General features: G+C 31.9%; 3 protein-coding genes across 3 annotated transcripts in view; 2 read left to right on the forward strand and 1 right to left on the reverse strand.

Annotated features, from left to right (window-relative positions):
* LOC126699159 (receptor-like protein EIX2) overlaps positions 1-5,943 on the forward strand; it is a 171,203-nt gene extending 165,260 nt beyond the window's left edge. The window contains exon 4 of the mRNA XM_050396813.1: positions 5,414-5,943. Coding sequence (XP_050252770.1) covers positions 5,414-5,844 — 431 coding nt within the window. The 3' untranslated portion in view covers positions 5,845-5,943. The remainder of the gene's footprint in view (positions 1-5,413) is intronic.
* On the forward strand, positions 987-2,139 carry LOC126699163 (uncharacterized). The gene is made up of 2 exons (XM_050396835.1): positions 987-1,329; positions 1,998-2,139. The coding sequence occupies exons 1-2, from the start codon at positions 1,002-1,004 to the stop codon at positions 2,039-2,041; spliced, it is 372 nt and encodes a 123-aa protein (XP_050252792.1). The 5' UTR covers positions 987-1,001; the 3' UTR covers positions 2,042-2,139.
* A 4,172-nt stretch (positions 5,944-10,115) lies between the features above and the next one.
* LOC126701236 (actin-depolymerizing factor 7-like) lies at positions 10,116-10,863 on the reverse strand. Its single transcript, XM_050399341.1, has 2 exons — positions 10,622-10,863; positions 10,116-10,290 (listed from the first exon to the last, which is right to left on the reverse strand). The coding sequence occupies exons 1-2, from the start codon at positions 10,861-10,863 to the stop codon at positions 10,116-10,118; spliced, it is 417 nt and encodes a 138-aa protein (XP_050255298.1).
* Between the last annotated feature and the right edge of the window lie 608 nt (positions 10,864-11,471).

The following is an 11,471-nucleotide window of genomic DNA, read 5'->3' on the forward strand; positions in this document are numbered from 1 at the left end:
AGCTAACTGAAATTCATAATGTGTACCATATTTATACTTAAAAATTCATCGATTCAATTTTAATTAAAATAATTAAAGTCTTTTACTCTTATATCAATAATAATAATAACATTTATAATAAAGCATTAATTGGGAATATATTTGGTACGAGTAAAAAACTACATTTCTAAGAAACTTTTGTCTAGGGAAAAATTTCAAAGACATTGGAGATGGAAATTGGTATGAAATATTTCTATTTTTTATGCATCATCAGAAATTAATGTCCCTTAAAAAAAAAAAAAAACAATTATTCAAGTTCATCATCTTGACATTAAGAAAATGTCAGTAAAAAGAAAGCAAAAATAATAAAGACTTTGGCTGCCAACAATCTTTTGTGCTTCAATCAATTATTCAATTTCCTAAACATTTTAGGGTCGTTTGGTAACGTTATTCTAGTAACGTTGTTTGTATTTTATGAAAATATGTGTGGGTAAAAAAGTGTGTAAAAATACGTGTAATGTTGTTTAAAAACTAAAAACATGTGTTTAAATACATGTACCAAACAGACCCTTCCTCACTCTAGAGCTAAACACTTTGCCATGATTTCATCATAATGTATACTTTATTTATATTTAGAATTCCCCAATTCATTTTAAATTAAAACAATATTGTCAATCTATTAATTAAAGTCTATTGCCCTGGCCCTTGAATGAGAAAGTGTTTTTTCTAGGAAACACTAAAAGACACTGGAAATTGACCAATGAAAATTGATACGTGTCAGGTAAAAAAAGAACAGAAAAAAGATATGTGGCCAGATCAAGATAAAGGCCCCAGAAAATGGAGGGACGGTCCTAATTGCAAGACTTTAGTCAATGCTTGAAGCATAGACCACGGAATGCGGAAGAGTGTAGAATTTGAAGTGTAAAACAAAACAAAACAAAATCAAATGAGGGTGCTCCTATAAATTACCATCCAATTAGTATCCTTTTTCACAATTAACCCTTACTTCTCATAATCTGATAATGGAGGGTTCCTTAGGATTCCTTTTCCTCACTTTTCTAATTATTCCTCTTCCTCATTACTTCATTTTCTGCACCGGACACATTGACTTTGAGGTTCATTGCATCGATAGTGAGCGACATGCCCTTCTCAAGTTCAAGCAAGACCTTATTGATCCTTCAAACCGGCTCTCCTCTTGGACTATTGATGGGGATTGCTGTCACTGGGTTGGTGTTGACTGTCACAACCTCACTGCTCACGTCCAACAACTCTGTCTCAGAACCTTTCATCCTTCAGGTGGTTTTGAATCTGAAGAACAATATGAAGCCTATGAGCGGTCAATGTTTGGTGGTAAGCTAAATCCTTCTCTGCTTAATTTGAAGCATTTGAATTACTTTGACCTCAGCTTCAATAATTTCTCTGCTTCTCCTATTCCCGAATTTCTCGGTTCAATAAAGAGTTTAACATCTCTTAATCTCTCTAATGCGGGATTTGTGGGAGTAATACCTCATCAACTTGGAAATCTCTCCAATTTGCTCTATCTCAATCTCAAAAGTTCTATTTTTCCTGGTTTATATGTGAATAACCTTCAATGGCTGTTGGGTCTTCCTTTGCTACAACATCTCGATATGAGTGGTGTAGATCTTAGCAAAGCCTCTGATTGGCTACAACTCACAAACACACTCCCTTCCTTGTTTGACTTGCGCTTGTCATATTCCCAACTTCCTTTCATTCCACCAACACTCATTGTTAACTTTTCATCTCTCCTCACCCTTGATCTTTCAGAGAACCAATTTGGAAACACTTTGATCCCATCATGGATCTTTGGTCTTCGTAATCTTGTTTCTCTTGATCTATCTGAAAATTACTTTCAAGGTCCAATTCCTATTGATCTCCAAAACATGACTTCTCTTAGGCACCTCGATCTATCTTTAAACAATTTCAACTCTTCAATTCCCAATTGGTTGTATAGTTTTAGTCATCTTGAGTTTCTCAACCTTCGTTACAATAATTTGCAGGGCATAATCTCCAGTGCCATTGGAAACCTAACATCTGCCATTAGTATTGACTTGTCAGAAAATGAACTTGGAGGAAAGTTGCCAAGATCGTTGGGTAATCTCTGTAACTTAAGGGAAATCAAATTGTCATCCAACAATGGGAGTCAAGAGATATCTGAAATCTTAGAAAGTTTATTAGTGTGTCTTTCAGATAGACTAGAGATCTTACGCTTATTTAATTCTCAACTTTATGGTCATTTGACAGATGAACTTGGTCTATTAAAAAATCTAGCTGTTCTTGATCTTGCGAATAATTCAATCTCAGGTCCACTCCCACTGTCTTTAGGTAGTCTTTCTTCTCTGGGATACCTGGATCTTTCAAATAATCTATTCAACAGGACAGTTCCTCAAAATTTTGGGCAACTTTCCAAACTACACACTTTACATATTGAATCAAATATGTTGGAACACTACACCAAAATAAGTCTATTACATCAAGTGTTAATAAAACAAAATTAGAATAGTGGTATTAGACATAATATTACATTTAAAAATTAAAAGTCGTTGCAATAGTAATTAAAAATAGTAAATTATTACATTAATAATAATTAGTTGTAATAATTTATAATTTTCAGTTGCAATAGAGATTTTAATACTAAATTGAATTTAGAAAATTTTTTGCAATAACTTAAATTGAAGAAATCAATTTTTTTTAATAACTTAAATTGAAGAAACCATTGTAATAACTTGATACCAATTATATATTTTGCGATATATTATAATAGATCAAAATTTCAAAGAGATGGCTTATTGCAACAAATTTAACATTGCAATAACTAAAATATCAATTATTTTACAATCTATTGTAATGACAAACATGAAGCTGCAACGAATATATTATTAAAATGATCTAATTCCAATTATTTTACAATCTATTGTAAGAAAAAATATGAAAAATTTAACTATTACAATAAATATACCATTGCAATAATTTGAACCCAAATTATTTTTGTCAATTCTTTACAATCTATTGTAATAAAATTCATGAAATAATAGCCTATTGCTACAAGATATTCGAAGTAATAAATTGTTTATTGCAATAGCAAATATATTATTACATCAAAATTTTCATTAAAATATTTAAGGTTTATTGCAACAAAATTTTTTTGTAGCACAAACTTATTACCTCAAATTTTATTGCAACCCTTCGCATAAACTATTGCAATGACTTCAATGTTATTGCAATGATTTTTTTTGTTGTAATAAACATTTTTTGTTGTAGTGGGAAGGTTCTGTGTCCAAATCCCATTTTTCCAATTTAACAAGATTGACAACATTTTTTGCATTTGGAAACCGGCTGACTTTAAATGTAAGTCACAATTAGATTCCTCCCTTTCAACTGGCGATTTTAAGCTTGCGATCATGGAAATTAGGGCCAGAATTTCCTCTGTGGCTTTGTTCACAAAGGTATCTTCTGTATTTGGACATATCCAACACACAGATTTCAGATGTGATTCCTCCTTCAATTTGGAACTTATCTTCTCTATTCATATATCTAAATCTTTCCCACAATCAAATCAATGGTGAGATTCCAAACAATCCTTCAATTTTGTCTACTTCTTCAGTAATTGATTTAAGTTCAAACCATTTCAAAGGTTCATTGCCTTATATATCCTCTAGTGTGATTGTGCTAGATCTTTCTGACAATTCATTCTCCAAGTCAATTTCATCATTTTTGTGTTTCAAGATGAATGACTCCAAAAGCATAGGATATCTCAATCTTGAAAAAAATAATTTATCAGGAAAAATACCTGATTGTTGGATGAAGTGGAATAGCTTGGTGGTCCTAAATTTGGCAAACAACAATTTTAGTGGCAGTTTTCCAACATCAATTGGATCTTTGACACTTCTTAAGTCTTTGCACCTATACAACAACAAATTCTTTGGAAACTTACCATCATCTCTGAGAAATTGTGAAAAACTGGTGATTATTGATGTTGCTAAAAATGAGTTTGTTGGAAGCATACCTTCATGGATAGGACATAGATCACTACACCAAAATAAGTCTATTACATCAAGTGTTAATACAACAAAATTAGAATAGTGGTATTAGACATAATATCACATTTAAAAATTAAAAGTCGTTGCAATAGTAACTTAAAAATAGTAAATTATTACATTAATAATAATTAGTTGTAATAATTTATAATTTTCAGTTGCAATAGAGATTTTAATACTAAATTGAATTTAGAAAATTTTTTGCAATAACTTAAATTGAAGAAATCAATTTTTTTCAATAACTTAAATTGAAGAAACCATTGTAACAACTTGATACCAATTATATATTTTGTGATATATTATAATAGATCGAAATTTCAAAGAGCTGGCTTATTGCAACAAATTTAACATTGCAATAACTTAAATTGAAGAAATCAATTTTTTTTAATAACTTAAATTGAAGAAACCATTGTAATAACTTGATACCAATTATATATTTTGCGATATATTATAATAAATCGAAATTTCAAAGAGATGGCTTATTGCAACAAATTTAACATTGCAATAACTAAAATATCAATTATTTTACAATCTATTGCAATGACAAACATGAAGCTGCAATGAATATATTATTACAATGATCTAATTCCAATTATTTTACAATCTATTGTAAGAAAAAAATATGAAAAATTTAACTATTACAATAAATATACCGTTGCAATAATTTGAACCCAAATTATTTTTGTCAATTCTTTACAATCTATTGTAATAAAATTCATGAAATAATAGCCTATTGCTACAAGATATTTGAAGTAATAAATTGTTTATTGCAATAGCAAATATATTATTACATCAAAATTTTCATTAAAATATTTAAGGTTTATTGCAACAAAATTTTTTTGTAGCACAAACTTATTACCTCAAATTTTATTGCAACCCTTCGCATAAACTATTGCAATGACTTCGATGTTATTGCAATGATTTTTTTTGTTGTAATAAACATTTTTTGTTGTAGTATTTTCAAGCTTGATGATTCTCAACCTTCACACAAATAATTTCCATGGTCACATACCAAAAGAACTTTGTGCTCTTACCTCACTCCAGATCTTGGACCTTTCTCATAATAAGCTATCTAGAGGTATTCCTGGATGTGTAAAAGATTTTAGTGCCATGGCCACAAAAAATAATTCAAATCCTGACATGAGTTTTAATCACTCAAATTATTATGTCCTTGAAACTCTCCCTCTTTAAAGCGAATTGCTTGTAATAAAGGGCAAAGCTCTAGAGTATAGCACTATTCTCCACCTTGTAAAATGTATAGACTTTTCCAATAACAGTTTATCAGGTGAGATCCCTAAAGAAGTGACCAGTCTTCAAGGATTACAATCATTGAATCTATCATATAATTTTTTTTATTCAAAGTATTCCTGAGAATATAGGTGCTATGGGATCATTGGAATCAATTGATTTCTCCATGAACCAACTTTCTGGTCAAATTCCTTCAAGCATGTCAAGTTTGACATTTTTAAGTCATTTGAACTTATCAAATAATAATTTGACTAGGAAAATCCCTTTAAGCACTCAACTACAAAGCTTCAATGCATTAGGTTTTATTGGAAACAAACTTTGTGGCCTACCACTTTCTAATAATTGTACTATAAATGATGTAAACCTTGACAAAGAAAACAAAGGGAGTAAACATAATGGCGGACTTGAAGTAGATTGGTTCTTTGTAAGCATGGCACTCGGCTTTGTGGTTGGGTTTTGGGGTGTATGTGGCCCTTTACTATTGAACAAGCAATGGAAAATTATGTATTTTCAATTCCTGGATCACACGGGGTACAAGCTTAAGAGTCTTGTTTTGTTGTAAGTAAATGTTGTAAGTTTCTTAATATTTAGTGCAAATGTCATGTTTATCAATATTTTAATGATTTCTACTTATAAAAAATATTTGATGATTTCTAGATCATCTTTGTGCTGGTTAGTACTTTTATTAGTTAATCCACTTCATTAGCATATATGAATATAGTATTTCTTCCTATGAATGTCAAAGGAATCCAATTTGTAAAATCAAATTTTAGTCCATAAAAGCATTGTAGTATACTATATCTTGAAATGATGCCCTGTTTGTCTTACTGTTACTCTCTTTTTTATTTGGGTGAGGACTATTTCTATTACTTTAAAGGGGAATTTTGATATCTTACTAGCTAAGTGTTCACACGGCTATCCTGGTAACTCTCTTTAGAATTTCCTTATAATCACTTTGTAAAGTCTCAACAAGATTGTGCATAACTGGACAACCTAATCATGTTTATAAAAAATTCTAAGGGTATCGGTTGGATCCCTTCCAAACAGTTTTTGAGAAGGAATCCTAGGCTACAAAATAGTGGCTCTGTAAAGTCTACCATTCCCCTGCCAAATCTGGCCTTTGATGTCAGAGGAGTTTCTTTCTGATAATCTCAAAGAAATAGAAAAAAACCACCTTGAATCTAAATTTTAAGGTTTTTTAGCTTTTTTGTTTTTCTTGAAATGTTAATTAAATGTACACAATATTTTGATAAAGTAGTAAGTCTAGTGCTATGCTTCTATTTACTCAGGTCTCCCGAATGATAGTTAATTTACTATACCTTTCTCCTAAACAACAAGAAGTCTCTTAGCAGTGCTTTCCTTGAGTTTTAGGATATTTAAAACTGTATGGTTCATTTTTTAAGAGTCATGATTATGCCTGCAAAGGATCAATACTGAAAGGCACTGTAGGGTGATTTGAAAACTTAATTGGGATTGGCCATATGAAAGTTTTACACATTTTTGGTTCCCTATTTAGGTGGAAATTTCCTCAACCATCATATTGAAGATGAACATGAAACTTGCAACTTGCAAGTCAAGCTCAATAGTGTCCAGTGGAATCCTTTCTCCCACTTGTAAGAATGTATCATTCATGAAAATTCTCATGTGTCGAGAAAATCAAACCATAAATAATAGTCCACTTCTTTCTAAGGTGATATTTAAATGATCACTTTGGTTAATTACTAAACAAAATGAATAAAGTCATAAACATCATTTGTGTGTTAACCATCAATGGCTGGTTTTGGCTAAAAACCTATTTAAACACACGCTTGTGTTGTTGCCAGATATTAAACATGTAAAGGTTCTTTAGAATTCAATTCTTCCCTAATTATTGCTTCATTAGATCTGTGTCTTTCATAATTGTTGTGCTTCTCTTGCTATAGTTTTCTCTGTAATACCTTACAATTCAAGCCTATGCAAAGGAGCTCCAATCTAACTTGCAATGAGAAAGAAAAACAAGCCCATCTAAGTTTCAAAGCTATTACAAGTCCTTCAAGTAGGCTCTTGTCTTTGTGTATTCAAGATTACTAAAGATGGATTGGAATCTGACTTGACAACATTGGTGGAAATTGGGTTGAACTCCACCTAGGAATTAATATTCTGCTGATGAATATAGATTGCCATTGGGTGGCAAGATTAATCCTCTTTCTACAGGAGCTAGAATTGCTAAATAAATTGAGTTAATTATTCTACTGGTGAGTGCATTCCAAGCTATTTTGGTTACTTGGAGTTTAGAAATCTATCATAGCTTTACTTTATTAATCTACAGGAAAATGATAGTCTAGTTTTGGTTTCTCGTCTTTCTTCCCTGCAATTTTTTTATGCAAGTGGTGTCAACTTTAAAAGGGAAAAAGAAAAAAGCTTCAGGTAAATTAGCTCCCTTTTATTTTAATATTATGTTCATCTCAATGCCAACTTCCTAACATGCATTGGTCCCTAAAAATTTCAATTTTCTATCCCTTGAAGAGCTTAATCTTTCTATGAATCTTTTTTTTTTTCCATAATAGTTATGACAATGGGAGAGGGGGATTTGAACCCTAGATGTTTCCATTGGAAACATCATGAGATATCAATTAAGTTACAAAACTCTTGGCCAATCATTTCAGTGGCACAATAGCAATTAGTAATAAACTTTCATACATGTCCTTAGACTCCAGTATTCTACAATGCCAAGTATTGAGTACCAAACTAAATCTTTGCAACCTTAAACTTGTTTTTGTCCAGCAATCAGCTGTCTAAGAAAATCCCAGATTCCTTAGGCCATTTTTGGCATCTTGCATATCTTTCTTTCTATATATAATAAGTTCTTCTATGGTCCCATCTTGAATATCTTGGAAAATTGTTAACCTCGTGGAAATTACATCTTCACACTCTATTGTCATGAATGTAAGCCCCAATGGGGCTCCTACTTTTGAACTCAATGCCATCATAGTGAGTCCACACTTCCTGCATGTTTACCAACACAAAAACCTTATGCAGTTAGACATCTCACAAATAGGAATTTCAGACAGTTCTAAACTGGTTCTGGAATTTGGCTATATACATTAAATTGGTCAATCTCCCTGAGAACAAAGTTGACGGCAAATTGGTAATGTATCCAAGGTATTGCTAAATTCTGAACTTGTTGATTGAGCTCCAAATGTTTCAAAAGTCAGCTACAACAATCATCACCAAATGTTACAGATTTGAATATTTCTTTTCTAGACCAAGATCCTCATTTTGTCCCAAAACATTATTAGAAATTTTCCTGCTAATTCTTGACATATCAGATAAATCTCTATCAAGAGAACTTCATCATTGCCAAATGCATTGGCTATTTTTGACCCGATTAAACTGGGAACAATAACCTTTTAGGTGTGATTCACAATCACGAATCATTGGCTCCCTTATATAAGCTTGAACCCTTGTGCTTGAACAACAATAGCTTCTTCATAATTGTACCTTTTTTATTGCAATACACATTGTGGGCTCCTCGATCTAGACTGGAATAGGTTAACAAGGAATTATACCATGCTGGATGGTTGAAATGATAGTTGTCCAAAAATATGACGACTAGCTTCTCTTTTGGTATTGGATTTTTGCCAATTATAGCCTCAGGATATTTACCAAGGTGTTCCAATGAACTTGAACCTTACATTTGCTTCTTTTTAAGAGTCTTTTATTATTCCACGTTTGTAAGGAGCATATATGGTATACCTTTCAAGTAACTACTATGTTAGTTTCTACTGAGGTCCTACTGGATTTTGTTTCTTGAAATCATCTCAAAGTCATTTGATGGGAAAGATACCAGAAAAAGTTGAGAACATGATATTGTTGGAATTCCCTGATTAAAAGTGAATTGGTTTCTTGAAATTTTGAGTGAGTTGGTGTTTAAGTGGAAGTCATCATCTTCTACACTCTAGACTTCAAAGATATGTCCTCAATGATAGTAGATCTTCTATGAGATATATTCCCAAACATTATGTCCTTAACAATTTTCTAGTGTTGTTGATGTTGTTGGCACTACACTGAAAATGTGATTGAATTCATATCTAACTTTCTATTTAGTGGGTTTTTATTTAAGATATATGCTGAAACTAAAATGGGGGAAACGTTTTCAATTTTCAGTCTAGTTTTGTTGACCGTTGCCATATGAAATATGGTTCATTTTGAAATGCAATCTTCATTTAAAAATGATTTGAGAACACTATGCTCTAGAAGGAAACAGACTAGCTAGGCACTATAATGAGTTATTCCTCACATTTGTATCGTAAAATTTTGTACTATAACGCACATGTAACAAGCTAGTTTAAAATTGTAGTAGGTCTCATCACCTCCTGAATTTGTTCTAAACTGTGCATGAATAAATTGCTAAGGATTATGATTTTTGCATATGATTTGTACAAACTATTTATATACGTAGTGGAAAGTCACTTCACTTTGCACCAAAAAGAGTAAAACATTAGGTTATTTGTTTATATCTTATCAATTTTAAGCAAGTCTAGAAACAACTAGATTTACTTGTCTATTCCTCAAAATGGGCTGCTGCTTTTTCCCCCTTTTTTCCTAGTCAAGGGATGGCTAAATCCCTGGTAAGGGGGGTGGGGGGTGTGAAGTTTTTGATGTGCTAGCAAACATGACTTTTTTGACAAACAACCTAAAAAGTACTAATCAGTATAGGTGAATACATAGTGTGACATCATACTACAAGTTTGGTATAACCCCATACAACACTACAGAATAAATAGTTCAAGGGACAAAAACAATGCTCACAGAATGTAATTGTTTTTTGTAGTTGATAGGAAGGGCTAAACATTAAAAGGGTGAAATGACAAACAATTTAAGTGCTCGCTCTTTTATAATGTCAAGGCTTATTTCACTAGGATTTGTTGCTTGCAACTCGACTTGAATGCCATCCAGTTCCCTCTTGAATCTATCCTTGGAGCTAGCATAGACCATCTTACTTCTCACCTTTGATGTATCAGGTGACCTGAAAAACAAGAGAAGTGAACTTTCTTAGGCACCATTACATGCTAAATTGTTTATTGTTTTGGCCTTCAATATAATCACATGCCTCCAAAGATATGGCCTCAAGCCAAATATAAATTGGAATCTAGTTTCTAGTTTCATTGCGTCATTAGCATTTTGAGTACATTCATTATTACATGCGAAGCAAATTTGCCTGGAGTGTTCTTTGAGTGCTAATCAAGATTTAATACACATGGTACCTTTATTCTTTATTTCAACACCCTACTATGTACACCAAAGGAGAAACAATAATCTTTATGCATATAGACTTATTTGAGGAAAAGTAGAATTACCATGCAATGAAAAAAATCTTGCTTTTCTGGCAATTCTCATCAGTGATGAAATCAAAATCATAGACAACATAGCAGCACTCATTGGCAGCCAGAGACTCAGTAAAGTCCTCATAGGTTTCATCTGGGCTTCCAAGTTTCTCCACCACCACTTCTTGATCCTCAATCTTGAAAATAATGAACCGATAATTCCTCTTCGCTTTTAACTCCACAAACTTCAGTTTACATTCATCATGCACAGTCATTCTAGATACCGCATTCGTCTAACCTAAAGATTTTATTTTGGAAGAAGGAAAGAAAGATATGTATCAATGAAAGAAGGCCTAACAAAAATCATCATGCATAAACAATAAGGATAATAGTATTTAGTTGTTTTAGAGGAAAATAATATCAAGAAATGCATAACAGCACTTCGTTTAGTATACTTATGTCATAGTTATTGGACAAAGCATATTATCATTATTAGATTGCTTCACAAACAAGTGGATTTGTTTTTATTGTGGCATTAAGTATAAGAGATGAGGGAAATAGCTACCTGCTGTCCATTTTGTAAAAATGTTTGCATCATGGAATACATATAATTTTTATTCTCTCATGCTGTTTGTGAAGGATGCGATTAGTACACTGTAAATGTCTAGAATATTCCCAAAATTAAAATAACTGGAAGCAGATGTTTATTTAGGAGAATTACTAAATTAGAGTACATTACAATAATAATAAATAGTGTGCTAAACATATTATCATTATTAGATTGCTTCACAAACAAGTGGATTTGTTTTTATTGTGGCATTAAGTATAAGAGGTGAGGGAAATAGCTACCTGTTGTCCATTTTGTAGAAATGTTTGCATCATG

Source organism: Quercus robur, chromosome 9 (genome assembly GCF_932294415.1).
Source record: "Quercus robur chromosome 9, dhQueRobu3.1, whole genome shotgun sequence".
Classification (NCBI taxonomy): domain Eukaryota; kingdom Viridiplantae; phylum Streptophyta; class Magnoliopsida; order Fagales; family Fagaceae; genus Quercus; species Quercus robur.

What these genes read in the sequence shown, in the direction of transcription:
- LOC126699163 (XM_050396835.1), top strand. Translation starts at nt 1,002, where the DNA reads ATGGAGGGTTCCTTAGGATTCCTTTTCCTCACTTTTCTAATTATTCCT. An exon ending in TGAGCGGTCAATGTTTGGTG is followed by an intron (nt 1,330 to 1,997) that starts GTAAGCTAAATC and finishes AATAATTTGCAG; the next exon opens with GGCATAATCTCCAGTGCCAT.
- LOC126701236 (XM_050399341.1), bottom strand. Translation starts at nt 10,863, where the DNA reads ATGACTGTGCATGATGAATGTAAACTGAAGTTTGTGGAGTTAAAAGCG. An exon ending in AAGATTTTTTTCATTGCATG is followed by an intron (nt 10,291 to 10,621) that starts GTAATTCTACTT and finishes CTTGTTTTTCAG; the next exon opens with GTCACCTGATACATCAAAGG.